The sequence below is a fragment of the Eurytemora carolleeae genome, unplaced genomic scaffold (assembly GCF_000591075.1).
Source record: "Eurytemora carolleeae unplaced genomic scaffold, Eaff_2.0 scaffold1169, whole genome shotgun sequence".
In the NCBI taxonomy this organism is placed as follows: domain Eukaryota; kingdom Metazoa; phylum Arthropoda; class Copepoda; order Calanoida; family Temoridae; genus Eurytemora; species Eurytemora carolleeae.
The window spans coordinates 688-17,331 of record NW_019397137.1 but is presented as its reverse complement, the minus strand read 5'-3'; the positions used below and the strand labels follow the sequence as shown (position 1 = coordinate 17,331).

The 16,644-nt window shown below is 33.0% G+C and overlaps 3 protein-coding genes across 4 annotated transcripts in view; all 3 read left to right on the top strand.

Moving 5' to 3' along the window:
- LOC111712253 (eukaryotic translation initiation factor 2-alpha kinase 1) overlaps window positions 1-5,969 on the top strand; it is a 16,481-nt gene extending 10,512 nt beyond the window's left edge. Inside the window, exons 13-19 of the mRNA XM_023486822.1 lie at window positions 235-350; window positions 818-903; window positions 957-1,086; window positions 1,451-1,500; window positions 2,001-2,213; window positions 2,591-2,701; window positions 5,359-5,969. Coding sequence (XP_023342590.1) covers window positions 235-350; window positions 818-903; window positions 957-1,086; window positions 1,451-1,500; window positions 2,001-2,213; window positions 2,591-2,701; window positions 5,359-5,433 — 781 coding nt within the window. The 3' untranslated portion in view covers window positions 5,434-5,969. The remainder of the gene's footprint in view (window positions 1-234; window positions 351-817; window positions 904-956; window positions 1,087-1,450; window positions 1,501-2,000; window positions 2,214-2,590; window positions 2,702-5,358) is intronic.
- The window catches only part of LOC111712258 (peptide methionine sulfoxide reductase MsrB), a 25,030-nt gene extending 13,116 nt beyond the window's left edge, over window positions 1-11,914 (top strand). The window contains exons 3-10 of one of the 2 annotated variants that reach the window (XM_023486828.1): window positions 6,228-6,313; window positions 6,560-6,625; window positions 7,380-7,496; window positions 9,072-9,121; window positions 9,832-9,895; window positions 10,335-10,435; window positions 10,897-11,001; window positions 11,489-11,914. In XM_023486828.1, coding sequence (XP_023342596.1) covers window positions 6,289-6,313; window positions 6,560-6,625; window positions 7,380-7,496; window positions 9,072-9,121; window positions 9,832-9,895; window positions 10,335-10,435; window positions 10,897-11,001; window positions 11,489-11,587 — 627 coding nt within the window. In that variant the 5' untranslated portion in view covers window positions 6,228-6,288 and the 3' untranslated portion in view covers window positions 11,588-11,914. The remainder of the gene's footprint in view (window positions 1-6,227; window positions 6,314-6,559; window positions 6,626-7,379; window positions 7,497-9,071; window positions 9,122-9,831; window positions 9,896-10,334; window positions 10,436-10,896; window positions 11,002-11,488) is intronic. The other variant, XM_023486829.1, reaches the window with a different exon arrangement.
- On the top strand, window positions 11,900-16,644 carry LOC111712257 (cyclin-D1-binding protein 1). The gene is made up of 7 exons (XM_023486826.1): window positions 11,900-12,004; window positions 12,334-12,415; window positions 12,559-12,649; window positions 13,640-13,816; window positions 14,079-14,199; window positions 15,017-15,117; window positions 16,513-16,644. The coding sequence occupies exons 1-7, from the start codon at window positions 11,919-11,921 to the stop codon at window positions 16,623-16,625; spliced, it is 771 nt and encodes a 256-aa protein (XP_023342594.1). The 5' UTR covers window positions 11,900-11,918; the 3' UTR covers window positions 16,626-16,644.

Below are 16,644 nucleotides of genomic sequence, written 5' to 3'. Positions count from 1 at the left end.
TTTAAAAAAGCCGGTTTTTGATTTTTCTGTACTTTATCCAAAAAAGAGTGGATCAAGCAAGAAATCAAAAATGTCCACATTTGATATTCGGATTAAGCAGTCGGGATTAATGGTATCCCATTTTAAAGTTCCCAGCTCAGATCCCACTTTATATCAAACAAACCACTTTTTTGGCAAATTTGTTATTGATAAAAGCCGAAAAATAGATAAAACTACAAATAGAAATTATTTAAGGGTCTGGTTAGATGAGAGAAATGATAAATGGAGTGAAGGCTCATCCCTGAACATAGATGAGTGTTACAAGGTTTTCCATCAAATACTAAACGCTACAGCTTATCTTCACTCAAAAGGTATCATAAAATGGTAATAAATCTAGGGAAACTTTGTTATTTTTTAAATATCTCGCTCGATTACGAAAACGGTGCACATCTTTAAAGAAGTTCTTAATAAAAACTATTTTCTTTTATCGACTGATTTTAGCCCTTTTTGTTCAGTGATTGGTCGAGTATTTCCAAGGGTTATTTTATTATGAACATCGATCAATTTTGTAACTTTTTGTTGATAAATTGATTGATTATAACCATTGATTATTTGAAAATTATATAAATTGATATATTTTGGCCCTTGTTATTGCAAGATTATTGATTAATCGATTATTACCATGGGTTGCGTCAATAATATGATAAAACATCGATATATTTTGGCCCACTTTGTTTCCTGATTGATCAATGACTGCAAAGTGTTATTTTATTATGAACATTGATCAATTTTGTACCTTTTTTGTTGATTATTTGATTGAAGACTATTGCTTGCTAAGGAATACTGCACCGAGATATCAAACCAAGAAATATATTTCTCAACAATGCATTAGAGGTCAAACTAGGGGATTTTGGGCTAGCCAAGGTAAGATTATTTTTAAAAATTTACAATATTACATTTTAAAAAAAAATGTTAAGGATGTTTTGTTGCCAACTAGCAAGGAAAAAGAGGAATGGGATGTAGATCAAGGGAATGTTCCCGAAACACCATCAGAGATTAAAGACGCCAGTTTTCTTCCTAAACATATTCACACAGCTCATACATCAGGTATTAAACTAATGATCAGTTCAACCGTTTAAAGAACATTTCTATTTGATTAATATATAATTAACAAGGCTTTTAAATTTAAACTTTTATTGTGACTATCTGTGAGCATCTTCACTTTGTACATTGTATAATATAAAACAATAACGAACACAAAAGTTCGCGGATTTACTAATATTTTTTTCATGCATTTTCAAACTTTTTGACACAAATTTTTGTAATTTTGATCGTTCATAAACCTTCACTGGGGTTATGTGAGGTCCCACATAAAATTTGGGCCCCATCGGTTCAGCCGTGTTGACATTTTGGATACAAACAAACAGACAGACAGACAAACAAAGTATAAATATAGATAAATTAATTATAGGTGTTGGAACACAGCTCTATGCATCTCCAGAACAGCTAAAAACTTCACAGGAAATGCTTAATTATATTTATTAAGATTTGCCGCGTCTCATATTAATTTGCGCATTTTTCCGCTTGTCGTCCTTTTTTCGTATTTTTCACAACTTAGAGTTAATTTAGATTTTTTGTTTCGCTGACATTAATTTTTCAAAAAATCTTGTTTTGTTACCTAAAAAGGTAAAATTAAATGCTTAAAAATTGACCAATTGCTGCAAATAGGAATAAATTAGTCAAAATAAGTACATTTACTGAAACGAAACATCAACTGAAATGCGGGAACTGTTTAATAAAATGGATAAGCTCGAGGGTGAAATTAATTAGCATCCCAAAAATAAATCTTTCACCTTATTACTGGTTTAAAAATGACATTTTTTCCCTTCTTTGCATGTATTGAAAGATATAAAATCTTGAAAAAGATAACTTTGTAATTTTTTGCTAGTTTCTAACACTCGATCAGAAAATGTCCAAATCGCTGTTTGGAACTTATGCCCCCTGATTAAGCTTTGCTTCAGGTTTCCACAAGCAGTGACATGTACAGCCTTGGGATTGTACTCTTTGAACTTTTTCATCCGTTCTGCACTGATATGGAGAGGGTACGAACCCTGACAAGTCTACGGGAGAGAAGGTTGGAGAATACTAGACTGGAAGATGATATTCTTCAAACTGTTCTACAGCTCACACATCCTGAACCTGATAGACGACCCACAGCAGAGATGTTGCTTCAGGTACTGTTTGGATGGTTTTAGGGAGAGTGAGAAGATGTACAATGTACATGTACTACTTTGAACAGTGTTTTTGTAATACATTGAACCATATAAATGTACTACATTTAAAAATGCCTATGCACTGCATTGTGCTGTGTACATGTAATTGTACTTGATTGAACAATGTTTATGTAGGAGGGGGGAATATATTGAGACTATTAAGTATAGAGTGATGTTGTAGTTTTGTATTTTACTGTGACAGATTATCACAGTACTACTACTTTCATAAAAACAGGCGATTTTGAAGCCATCGAGATGATCGAGGCGGGGGGGGGTCTAGAAAAACCAAAGAAAAGGAACAAACGTTTTTTCATTTTACTAATTTATTCACTTTCTAGGGTTTATTCAGTAAACCAGAAGTAGAGAAGATGGAGCGAAATAAATTAGAAGAAGAGAATTTAAAACTTAAAGAGATTGTTAAACTGCAAGATCAACGGCTTCAAGAGAAGGTACATGATGATCATGATGATCATGATCGTGATTTATACAGTCATAAGCAGAAAGATCCGGATGATATCGACAGTTAATCAATCGACTTTTCATAAATATCTCTGGATATTTGCACAAAAAAGGCAGACCATAATTTGAATTCAGCAGGACTATTTCAAAAATAATATTTTGTTACTATCGTTTCATTAATCGAGTATAAAGCCGTCTGATTAATTTTATATTGTGTCCGGGTCTTTCTGATTATGACTGTACTTGAATCAATGTTTTGGTTTCCATGAATGATGGGTATATGGATCAAGTTTGGTCGTGGCTAGCAACTTCGCAATACTAAACTCAAACTTACAGCACGGTGGACTAAGCCAGTGGGGTCGGTCAAATAGGCCTAGGATTAGGCCGGGTACTGTAAAAGGTCTGAACGCGCCATGGGAGTTGTCATAGTTAGCCCTCCGACGGGATTATACCAAGAAATTTGACCACTGTCGGTATGTTAGTCTGGTCAGAGCGATGTACTGTGCCATAGGATCGGGTCAGTATAGGCTGTTATCTGGCAGGCCGGTAAAAACTGGTTCAAATTTAAATTTACTACGGCCCAGAGTGACAGGGTTACGGCTTAACAGTATTTACATATTCCCTTATATTTATGATTTTCAGCCACTTTACACTTGCTTTTCTTTTGTTCTAATCGTTGAATAAGCAGGGTGCCCAAAATGTACGGATTGTACGGATTTTTTTCAAATTGTACGGATTATACGGACTTTTCTCCTGAAAATACACCATTTTTTTAAATTTTCACTCATTTCAGCAAATTTTTCATGAAAATTTCAAAAACAATTCTCGTCAAAATTAACTTATTGTCTCCATTCTAAATAATATTAGATTGATTAATGTTTCAATTGACAATAAAAATTCATTAATAATTTTCTATATATGTCAGAGAAGTGTTCATTTGAGAATATGTTCCAGAAGTGTTCATTTGAGAATATGTTTATCTATCTGTCTATCTGTCTAGCTATCTGCCTAGCTTACTGTCTATCTATCTGTCTAGCTATCTGTCTAGCAATCTTTCTAGCTATATATCTAGCTATATGTCTAGCTATCTGTCTATCCATCTGTATATCTATCTGCATGTCAGTTTATCTATCTTTTTATCTATCTGTTTGTATATCCTATCTGTTTCTCTGTCTATTTATCTGTCTATCTATCTGTCTCTCTGTTTATCTATCTATCTAACTGTCTCTTTATCAGATCTGAGAACATCCTCTCAGGTTTCTTCCGTTTATCTGTAAATATTTTCATTTTTAGTTTAATATTAACTTTCTTTTAAATGAGTGTGCAACCCCTGTACCACGCTAATTTTAATTATAATAGATCCTAAATTTACACTCCACTCTAATTCACACCGATCTAAACAGTTTTAAAAATTAGAATCAACGCTCTTTAGTTCTCTAGTTCTCTGGTTCTCTGGTTCTCTGGTTATCTGGTTCTCTGGTTCTCTGGTTTTCTGGTTCTCTGGTTCTCTGGTTCTCTAGTTCTCTAGTTCTCTATTATTTAGTTCATTAGTTCTCTAGTTCTCTGGTTCTCTGGTTCTCTGGTTCTCTAGTTCTCTAGTTCTCTAGTTCTCTAGTTCTCTGGTTCTCTAGTTTTCTATTTTTCTAGTTTTCTAGTTCTCTGGTTCTCTGGTTCTCTGGTTCTCTTGCTCTCTAATTCTCTTGTTCTCTATTATCTAGTTCTCTAGTTCTCTAGTTCTCTAGTTTCCTAGTTCTCTAGTTCTCTATCATCTAGTTCAATAGTTTTCTAGTTCTCTGGTTCTCTAGTTTTCTGGTTCTCTGGTTCTCTTGTTCTCTTGTTCTCTGATTCTCTAGTTCTCTAGTTCTATAGTTCTCTAGTTCTCTAGTTCTCTAGTTCTCTAGTTCTCTAGTTCTCTAGTTCTCTAGTTCTAAGTTCTCTAGTTCTAAGTTCTCTTGTTCTCTTGTTCTCTAAATCTCAAGTTCTCTAGTTATCCAGCTCTCTAGTGTTTAATAGTAATGTTTAAGTTTTATATCTTTGCAACCTTATGAGGTAGACTTTTGTTATTATAAACTGTGAATTCTGCCAGATTAATTAGGTTTCGTTTCAAAAACCAAAGGTTTTCAGGTTGCAAAGCTAAATGGATTTTAAAATTGAGTTTCTTCAGTTGATCTTATTTTTTCATTATTTCCGGGTTCTCATCCAAGCATTCAAATACCTACAGTAGTTTTTACTACCAGGAATATAGTTTTTCAAAAATGGTTTTATTTTTCTTAAATGTACGGATTGCAGGGATTTTTTTCAAAAATTGTACTGATTGTACGGATTTTTAAAAAAATTTACGGATTGTACGGATTTTTTTTTCGAAAATTGTACGGATTGTACGGATTTTTAAAAAAATGTACGGATTGTACGGATTTTATTTTCGAAAATTGTACGGATTGTACGGATTTTTCTGAAAATGTACGGATTTTTTCAAAAAAGTTTTGGCCACCCAGAATAAGCCATAAAAAGATTCATGGCAAAAGATTTAACTTAAAATTGATTTGATTTGATATTTCTTTTTCTGTGTACAATTTTAATTAAAAATGGAAAGGAAACATTATTTAGGTTAATAAAATGTTTTTAAATTAATTCTAATTGATTTTAGGATAAGTTGCTGGAGACCCAGGAAGCTGAAATACTTCAGTTAAGAGAGAAGCTTTTGCAGCTCCAGGCTAGCTGATTCAACGCAAAGCTACAAATTAGCTCTGGCGTCTTAGAGATAATTGATGTGGAAGCTTCCGAGAAGCTGAAAGTGAGCTAAGAGAGCTTGACGAAAACTGATAAGCAGCTTTGATCTCGGAACGCTTTCAGAAAAATCTGACACGCTGATATTGTAGCTTCAGAAAAGCTTAAATTGAAATCGGAAATTACTTATACAGCAGCTTATATAGAAGCTTCCATTTATCTGAAAGAGCTCAATTAAACAAGTTCTGAATAGTAGGATTTAATCTTTTTTTTCACTTGAAATGAAAGAAATCAATGCCTAAATGTGTAAAGAAAGTACGGGATAACAAAATTTAATCAAATAATTCCCATCTTCTCATTTTTCATTTTGAATATTTGTTTTGAAAATCCTATTCAGTAGAAGAGGTTAAAGTCTGTACTAGCCAATCCTTGACATTTGTCGGGCATTTATGAAATTAAATTTATATCTTTTAAAGCGGTTCATGTTCTTCATTGAAAATATTTAAACTGTAGACCTGAAATAATTGTCAGGTAAAGCTCAATAGTTATTTACGTTGAATTTAATCTTCAATGAAGTGTTAACATAGTTAATAAGGTTTTTGTTTTTTGAAAAAAGTAAGAATTTCGCATTTATAAAACCAATTATTTTTAATGTTTGTTTTAACCTAAGTCAAAGATGATTTAAAAAATACCAAATTAGTTGTTTTAAAGTTTAAACCAAAGCATATAATCCACGAAATTACCACGTGCTGTGATCTCTCCGCCATCTTTAAATATTTCTATTTCCAGACTAAAATGTCACGATTTCGATCTGCTTTAGGTAAACATCTAAACTAATCAGAACGGCTGAATGTACTTACTGTTCACATCGCTAGGTAGGGCTGAGACTTTGTAAATTTTGGTTTGGGACATGAGTTTTAGTTTACAAAACAAGGGGAATTTTAGATAGTTTTTAAGAATTAGACTTCTAATTAATTTTCCAAATTAATGCCGCAAATTATTTCAAATCCGGTGTAAGTCGTCTTTAAAACTTTCACGTATCTTGGGAGATATTTATATTTTCAAATCGTTCTGGAAGATTTCATTTTTCTCCAGTCTTGAATTTGGTTGTTTGTTTGCAGTGTTGTTCAATTGTGTTCGAAGAAACGGAGTCTGGTCAGAACAGCTGAAAAAAGGAGTTCAGATTGGTAAGTTCAATCAAGGGAAGAAGGGCTGATAACTTAGTGCTCACATAAGGTTGTCATTTATGTAAAAAAATGTAATCAATTTTCAACGATAAAAAAATATGGATATTGAATTAATTTTTGATCGGACTAAGCTTTGAATGTACTGTTGTGAATCGGAGGTGTAACTCTTATGTATTGAGTTGCACTTGAAATTGCAGTACGGTCCCTTTAACTGAAGGAAGGGTTATTTTTTGCTTTTCTTAACCCTATCCCCGCTGGGGTACTTGAAAACCAGGATACGCTGGGGGGGGGGGGCAATTTGACCCCCCCCCCCCTCTAAATCCCATGTTTTATGTCCAAATATGACAAATGATACATCATTAGAAAGCTCTTGTGCTCTACTTTTAGAATCTGCAAAAAAATTTGCAAATTTCCCCCCCCAGCGGGAATAGGGTTAAGTTCAAACACAGGGATAAATTATCTAAATATTGTTACGGCCTTTGTTGATGAAGATCTTAAACTGTATGCAGAATTTGTAAGAATTGGAGGTTGGCAGGGGCACGTACTTTTAATTGTTATTATTTTTTATATTGCACTATTCAGAAATATTCAGAAATGCGTGCGATTAGAGATCATATCTTTTTTTTTTCGTGCCAATTTCTAGGACGTAGTATTTAACCAATAAATTATTTTTACTTCCGTTTGTGTAGCAGAAAATTCTTAAAAGCGGACATAATCTTTATTTTAGTGTTTCTTTTCTTACTTGTATATGTAGGAGGATTTAGTTCTGCTGGTGCAATAGTCTCCAGAATGGCGAGTACATGGAAGGAGAAAGATCCTGCTGAGAATGCTGATCCCGAGCTTCTAAACAAAGCAAGAGAAAATCCCAAAGGTGATTTTTCCCCCCTATTTCATAGAAATAAATTGTAAATGAATGTTGTCTTTGTTCTTCTTTTTTTCAATAAATGTCGGTACGGATTTTAAACTTAGCGATTGTTGCTTCTGACGTACTGATGTGTAGAGTATTTTTTAAAGAAAAATTCCTCGTTGCAAAGTCAAAGTAGTTCATAAGTTCATAGAAGATAGAAAAGTGTTTTAAAATGTTAATATGGTTCCAATATGATTTTGTTGGGGATCACTGTTAAAATTGCAAAATGATTAAGACTTGAAGCTTCTTAAATATCAGCTAGAAACAGTATTTTCAATGAATAATTATCAAATGATGGGAGCCTTTAGCATTAGTCAATCCTTACATCTCATGATTTTATCTGATTGTACGAACAAATATTAAAATTTTCAGTTCTTAAGATGAGATTATCCAATTGAACACATTTCTTACAATTGTATCATGACCTTTTTGCACTTAATCAGACTGTTGGTTTTTTGTTAACATTTCTTTTTTATACCTCTTAAACATTTACAGTCATAACAATTTATTAAGTCTGGTCCAATCCTTTAAAAACGTGAAGCATACCCGGGCTAAGATGTGATCACTATGATAGTATCTTACTAGTCAAGGGCATATTCAGGAATTTGTTCAGGGGGGGGGGACTCAGCACCCGTTGGGGTCTGAGAACCCCCTGATTATAGATTTCTCTAGACCAGGGGACTGAGCCCTCTGGCCTCTGTTACTATTCCCTGTGTTGCGTAATTGATTTGTATATTTTCTTTGAAACTCCAGGATAAAATGATAATTCTTATAAAATGACCCCCCCCCCCTGCGTTTTGTGAAAAGTCCGAATTGATATGATCGCTTTACTAAATAATGTTTCAACTATCACGGAAATGCGCTATTAATTTTGTGTAAATCCGCCATAAATGTCTTGGGAGAAAATGAAAGCTTCAGTATTTTTTCATCCTGGTCGTTGGCACTGCTAACATCGTAATCTTTACACTTGATTACTTCTCTCTTCGATTTGATCTAATGGATCCCGCCGTTTTTGATAATTGTGGAGGTTCTGTCAACCTCATTGGTTGAATTCTCTCGTTCTATATTCTCCAGAATATCACGCGGCTTTTTATGAAAAGGGGTTTATCACAGATGATATACATTCTGGGGGAAATAAATGGTCAATAATCCTTTTTTCATAAAATGCAAGTAAGTGCAACCGAACAAAGATGTGAGTGATCACTTTTCACTTATCATCAAACAAAACAAAGAGTGATCATCAAGGTTTTTTAGTAATGTTGCAATTACTCTGGATACTGGATGTGTCGTCTCCAAATCAATAAACAGTTAAAATCCGCCACAATTTATGGTGCAGTGTGCCGAGAAAGACGGTTTACGGGCACGAAATGAGACCGGTCCTAGCACCCACAAACCGTCTCCTTAAGCACACTGCCTGTTTTGGTTAAAAAAAAGTGGCGTCAGTGCAACCGAGTAAAGATGTTCAGGGGGTGATCACTAAACATTCTTTTTATTTTGTTATAATAAAGTGGCGTCAGAGCAATGTTTTGAAATGTGTAGATATGAAAGAAGATGATTGGGCTCAACTTCTTACCAGCATGCAGTATCAGGTTTGCGATTTATAAATATGGTACATAAATAAAAATTGTTCATATCTGTAAAATGCATAAGTCACTTTTGTAGAAAGGCTAGAATTAAAACAATCAGTTTTTAAAACTGTCAAGGATGATATCTCATTACTTTCCGATTGGACCTAGCTTTAAAGGATACCTTTGTAAATCTTTCATTTTAATGTTTGTTTTTCCCTTAAAAAATAATCTAAAATTTCATCTAAATAATGGTGTTATATCTAACTTTTAATCTTCACAAATGACTGTTAATTAGAACTATCTTCGAATGATGTTCATTATAACTCGGAGTACATTCATTACCAACAAAAAATGCTATTCAAATATGCTTAGTACAATTTCGTTTTTTATATAATGAGGACATCATTAAAAATAAACCAGACAAATATTATTTATATAAACACTTTTTGCTTCTTCTCTCGTTAAATGACACTTAAACGAGAGAAACACTCTATCTGACCAGTGAACACGTGCCTCAAACTCGAATTTTCAAATCCTTATATCTTTACAACCTGATGATGGTATAATTCTTTGAGATTTATTTAACGATAAATCATATTGAGATTTTACTTAGAATTTATTTCGGAAGGTATTTTGTTAATTCTTTAAATATTTTTTACAACTTCCCCCCCCCCCAAAAAAAAAAAATGTTCGCGTTTTTTTCGAGATTCAGAATTTCTTGTATTATGAAGGTAGCTCGAGGACATGGAACAGAAAGAGCATGGACAGGACTTTACAACGATAACAAAGAAAAAGGTCTCAACATTTTTCTAAAACTCAAAATTAGAAAAATATATAAATTGTTGAAACATTCATTTATTCATTCCCTTTCATTTTTGCATTCTATCATCCTGTTATTTATTCATTCATTAGTCATTTACGCATGCATTTTTTATTTATTTATTTGTTAATTTATTTATTCAGTTAATAGTTCATTAATTCTTTCATTCATTTATTCATTCATCTTGCCAGTCGTTTACTCATTCAAAATCATACATTTATTTATTTAATTGTTGATTCATTCTTTCATTCATCCATTCTTTTATTCATTTGTTTATTTTTTCATTTATGTATTTATTTAATTGTTCATTTATCTTTCATTCATTTATTTATTTTATTTATCTTTTCATTCATTTATTCATACTTTCATACATTTATTTAATCATTCATTCTAGTTTTTTTATTTGTTTTTTAGGAATGTATAAATGTGTTTGCTGCAACGCTGACCTTTTTCCATCAAATTACAAATTTGATTCGGGCTCCGGTTGGCCTTCTTTTTATGATACCTTAAAAATTGTAAGTACTCAAATTTTTCTAAACTTTTTTCTGCGTTTTTTCTGGAAAAGAAATGCATGATTTCGATTTTTTTTTTTTAAATTACTTATTCACCCAATCCTGAATACACATAGAAAAAGTGCGGTTTTTTATGTATCCATTTTTTAAAGACTTTCAATCCTGTTGTATCAAGTACATGATTACTCAAGAAGTGTGACTATAAAGACGACTTAAAACTCATAAAATATGTCAATTTCAAGGTTGATTTAAGTCTGCTATCCTGAATAATAGTATTGACTGATAATGACTTGTTTAATGATTTGCCAACGAAAGAAAAGTTACATGGAATCGTGAATTTAAGAAAACAGACAGTATAAATTCCTTACAGTCATCTCTGAAGTCTCATCCATTGTGGGTAACCCTGATACTTACAGAAAACTTTTCGTAATTTTTAAAAATATAATTAATTTTAACGTTGTCAGGATAAGAGTGATAATATTGAGCGCATTACGGACAACAGTCACGGTATGTCGCGCACTGAAGTTAGATGTAAGCGCTGTGACGCACATCTGGGTCATGTGTTCAATGTAAGTAGTACTTTTATTTTGAATTCATATTTATGATATATAAGATTCAATGATTTTACATTCGATTCTTACTAACACGATCTCATGATTAAGTATTTTTATTCTTAAATGTTCTGTTAGTTATGAATTGAGATAAAAATTTCATTGTTAATAATAATGAAATTACTTTTTTTCTAAGAGATTTAGCCAATATTAATCGTATGAAAGAAAGAATGAATGTGATGTCCTTGATAGATTACAATGCACCTTTTTTGAAAGGATGAATAAATGAAATATATCCCTTGACTGAAGAATATGGTTAGGATGAATGAATCAAAGGAAGGGAGGAAGGAAGAATGGATGAATGAAAGGATAAATGAAAGAAAGGATGAATGAATGAATGAATGAATGAATGAATGAATGAATGAATGAAAGGATGAAAGGATGAAAGGATGAAAGGTTGAATGAATGAATGAATGAAAGGATGAACTAATGAACGAATGAATAGGATGGTCCTGGACCCACTGGTCTGCGCTACTGTATCAACAGCGCCTCCTTGAACTTCGAGGGAGAGAACAAGGAGAAGAAGGAGAAAGAGGAATTATAATGGAAAGGATGATAAGGGGAACCATAAAGAAGTCAAGCGGGCAGCTGTTAAATCGACGCATCACACTTTTAATTTGATTTTAGTCCATTTGTTATTTTGTTTAATTAATTATTATTTCCGAGATCATGAATTTTTCTTTAATATCTACTCTCATACCCTCCTCCCTTTATCTCGAGTTCCTTAATAACTTAATTGTTTTTCATTGAGACTCTTTCCAACTAATTGTACAATTACACTTATCCAAAATTTCCGTACTGCAAGTAATTATGTGAATTAGTAAGAAGAATTAAAATTCTATTAATATTTAACCTTGAAAACGAATCAGAATAAAATGGCGGACCGAGAGAAAATGGCGGCATTTGAACGGATATTCAAAACAATGGCGGAGAATTTGCGAAATTTTAAAGATCAGCTGAGGAAAACCAGTTTATTAGTTGTTATTTTCAACAAATAATGATAAAAAAATCCTATTTGAAAAAACATGTTTAATTTGCTACTTAAAAGGACATACGACGAAATTTTAATTGACCCGCCATTTAAAGAGCAGCTTTTGAACCTAGTATTTATAGAGGAAGAGAAAATTTTGTTCTATCAAGAAAATGGGTAAATTTTGATAATTTATTATTCCATTGTGTATCGGACATGACTTTCTCCAAATAGAGGTTCCCTAGAAATCACGTTAACTGTCACTTAAACTATTCATTACTTGAGTCTTAGAATTATTGTACATTGGTTTGATTGTCTAGTATAGTGGAGGAGACTGATACAAGCAATACTAACTTTAATCCTCAACAGTTCTGGGAGAAAACTCTTCAAATAGCCGACAAGGAAATCATTTTAATCAATTACCTAATTAACAGTGACTAGAAAATTTTATTATTTCTTGGCAATGAAATAATTTAATATTTTGCATTTGACTAATTACTTTTCTATAAAAACTAGGAAATTAGTTATTAAAATTATTTGAATAGTTAGGATATGAGACTAATAAGATTACTATTCTATGGATATCAGACCCACTTCCAACCCCTGAAGATATGCACTCAGTGTGTGGTTCTTTAGGTAGGTTTTTATCTACTCATTAATGTCGTCTTTTCAAAAATCATTTGATACGAAGATAAACGTATGTAAAGGTTTTAATTTGTATTCCAATAAATATATCGGCAACTTTTAAAATATAGCTTTTAACGTTGTGTTGAAATGGTTATACATTATACAACCATGTTATAAGAATTGATGTACGACACCCCCCCCCCCCCCGCCTTAGACACCAACCCTAGCCCTAACTGTCATCTTCTTTTATATTGCTTAGATTTCAAGCTTGGAGTCGTTTTCAAGGAATTTTTATTAAAGTTTTCTCCGAGAATTTGAATTCTTTATATAATCTGTCTTCAATACAGGCCTAGCCTCCCTAGCTAGAGGGGTTTCATTATGAAAGAAGGGATTTTAGTTCTGTTAGGAAACATAATTCAGAAACATGGTTTGGGGCCTTATAGGATTATTTAAAGGATTCTGCACGGGGATATCACATTTACGTTGTCTGTAAGTTTAATGATGATAATTATAATGATAACCTCGATATCACAAATTCTTGGATGACTTGCGTACTTTTTGTTCATTATTTTTTACTCAATAAACTTAGCATTCCATGTTTTTTTTTTCTTGACATCTTAGCAACAAGAACGTTTAATAGATTTCATTAAACAAGCTGATGTAGATCCGGGTTTTATAGCTGGGAAAGATCCGGAAATAGCTGTCAAAGATCCGGATCTTTAAAGATCATATAAATCCGGATCTTTGAAGTTGATACAGATCCTGATCTAAGTAGCCAGGAAAGATCTGGACTTTGGTTGTTTAAAGAGATCCGGAATCCGGATCTTGGTTACTCATACAAATCCGAATCTAGGTTGCTGTAAAGAGCCGGATATTTTAAGTTCATTAAGAAATGGATCTTGGTAGTAGAGAAGATCCGGTTCTTGGGAGCAAAGTAAGATCTAGGTATCTGAAACACTACAAATCTACATCATGGTTAAATTTTAATTTTGTTATTAGAGATAGCATGTGTTGCCCTCATGAATATGTTCCACAGCTACCCCTCCGCCCAGGGCAGGATGGTGAAGTCCAAGCTGAAGAACGGGGTGGGAGACATCCTCGACAACTGTTCCCGGTTCACAGCTGTCCTTCTTAATAGTATTGGGGTCAAATACAATAAAGACAGCCATCCTTTAGGAAAGGGACAAACTGTTAAACCTAAAAAATGTCTGGACTACATATTCATTCCTTATTCCACACAATATTGTGGACTATGCAAAATTCTTATCGGGATTTTCTGTAATGGATTTTTTGACAAAATTTTGAAAACTTTCCTATTAAGCGTGGTGTAAGACATATTAAAAACTCGCAAAAAAAGTTTTTCATTGTATAAAATAAATCTAAAATTATGACAAAAAAATTTCGCCAGATAAAAAAGTTATTACCCCTGGTTTGGTAGTGAGTGAGTGTGGGATGGTAACGGCGGAGTGTGAACGATTGAACCAGCTGCCTAGAGATAATAGATCCGCCTGTATTCTCTATCTCAGGGCGGAGGCAAATATTATCAAAGATGCCCTCAGGTTAAAGCTTAGATACGTAATAATGATAATGATAATTTTATTAACTACTGTTATTTCTAATATTTAAGATAACATATTTCTAGAGAATAATTTTAAAAAAAAATATGTTGAGATATAAATCAGCTTAACTTTAGATAAATTTTAAAGAAGTAAATGTTCTCTCGTTAGATTTAAACAAGAATTTTTCTTTATGATCAAGTTCTACGGATTATGCCCCTCATTCTCTAAATTTCCAATCTTTATATCTTTGCAACCTTAAGATTAAAACCTTAACATTTAAAACTAATTTGTCCCTGATGTACGAACTTTCCAGAAGAAATTCTGTTTCAGTATTTTGTTCGGAATGTATATTGTATACCGTATAGCATAAACAAAATTATACTGTGAACCATCAAAGACCTGCGACGTCAGATTGCAAAGATAGAAAGATTAGAACTTTCAAGTTTGAGACGAGTAATCACCCTGTTTCAAACTTGTCTTTATACAACTACTAGCTTGGGAACACAGCGCTCCCCAGGTTACTAAAAGTTTCTCCCGCCGTTTACCCGCACTTAAAAGAATTTACCGGGGAACTACATTTTTCCTATTTAAGTCGACCTACTCAACTTATAATCTCAAAACCAATCTAAGTACATTTCCGAGGGTCTCCCGAGTTCCCTAATAAAAATTTGAGGCAATTCGGTTAAGGGGTTCCCGAGTTATGATCGGACATACAAACAGAGATTACAACTTAATATATATATATAGATACATTAAGCCAAGCCATGCTTTTAGAGAAAACTTTTGAAGAATGAGCTTAAACCTATTTTTGATGCAGGGAGATCGAGGAGGCTCGAACTAATGAAGGATTTCTTGATGAATTTGAATGTGATGAATCTTGGACAGAAGCGGACAATCTTATTATTCAACCTTTGCTAGGTAAGGGCACTTACATCCTGACTGTTGTATCAATTTTCTAGACCGGGTCAACTTTAAAGTGTTGCAACGCCTTGCCTCACGTACTTACTTGTACTTTTTTGTCGCCCTAGACAAGTACATTTTAGAACTATGAACTATAAAGAAGTTATTTGCAAAATCATTCCCGATTTTTGCTTGAGAGCTTACAATCTTTGAAGGAGGCACTATAGTTCTGTTCGCCTAATTCTGTTGCATAAAACGCACATGGGTCAACCACATACTGGGTACACTAGACGGGCTGGTACGAGTAAACACTATCACAGGCAAACCTTGTACTGGTTCGGATCATGTAAACCTTGTACTGGTTCGGATCATGTAAACCTTGTACTGGTTCGGATCATGTAAAGATCTAATGTCAAAGTCTGAATCATTTAAATAAAATGTCAATGTTTAAGTACGATTTATTTAAATGCTATGCCTTGTTTAAGGTACTCCCCACATCAGGGAAACCTCGTCATTTCTGCAACTTTTTCTCAGTGTACATTATTTTAACTCCTCTTAATTTCTATGGTTAATGGGACATCCAGCTTAATGCATATTAAATACACAAAATATATAATAGGATTTTCATATATAACCCCTCCCCTACCTTGTTATATCACATTAAACATAATCTTATTCACTCTCTTCTGTTCTAATATTCAGATAAAGGTATCATTAAAAGCTTAATCTGATCAAGAATGAATTTGATATCAATGTTTATAATTTTGAAAACTGATTATTTTCAATCAATGTGGGGTTTTCTAACAAATGAGATTTACACATTTCTACGGCTAAAAATATAGGAATTATCAGAGTTAACACTAAAATCTTACCGTGGTTTCAAGGGTATCGTTGTGAATCTGATATCCCATATTTGCGTGGAGGGTTACTTGCAAATACGCTTACAGTCCCTTTAAGCAAGGGCATTTTATTTTAGTTTAATCCGGTTTGATCTGGTTCGGAGTCAGATTTCTTGATAATTATTAAAATGCTTTAATATGAAGACATGACATTTTCTCTCTGCTCACTAATTTAACATTTCTTGAAATTCATCAAGTGTACTTTGCCCAAGTAATAATATTTCAATACATGTTTATTGTTTATCACATAAAAAATTGTATTTGATTTTTTTTCACAAATGAAAGCATCCATCACTATCAGACTATCACGAGAATAAAGTGGATCAGCGTTTCCAACGAAAAAGATATCCCCCAAATAATTTTGTATTGCTTAACTGTTGGGAACATATTTGTGTCTTTGGCTTTTTCTTCCGTTTCTTGCGTAATAAAGCGGATGCACAAAGCTTGTAATTTTTAGATTTCCAAAGCTTCAGTTGCCTTCCATATTATATCACTCAGTATGTATTGTATATAGGTATGATTAAAACCTCTGGTGCACTTACTAAGAAGACTCTGGATGCTGTCAAAGAACTAAAGGATGAAGATCAAACTAAATTTGATGACGTAATACATCAGTTCTCAAGGTAACCTGAGCTAAAAACTTCAG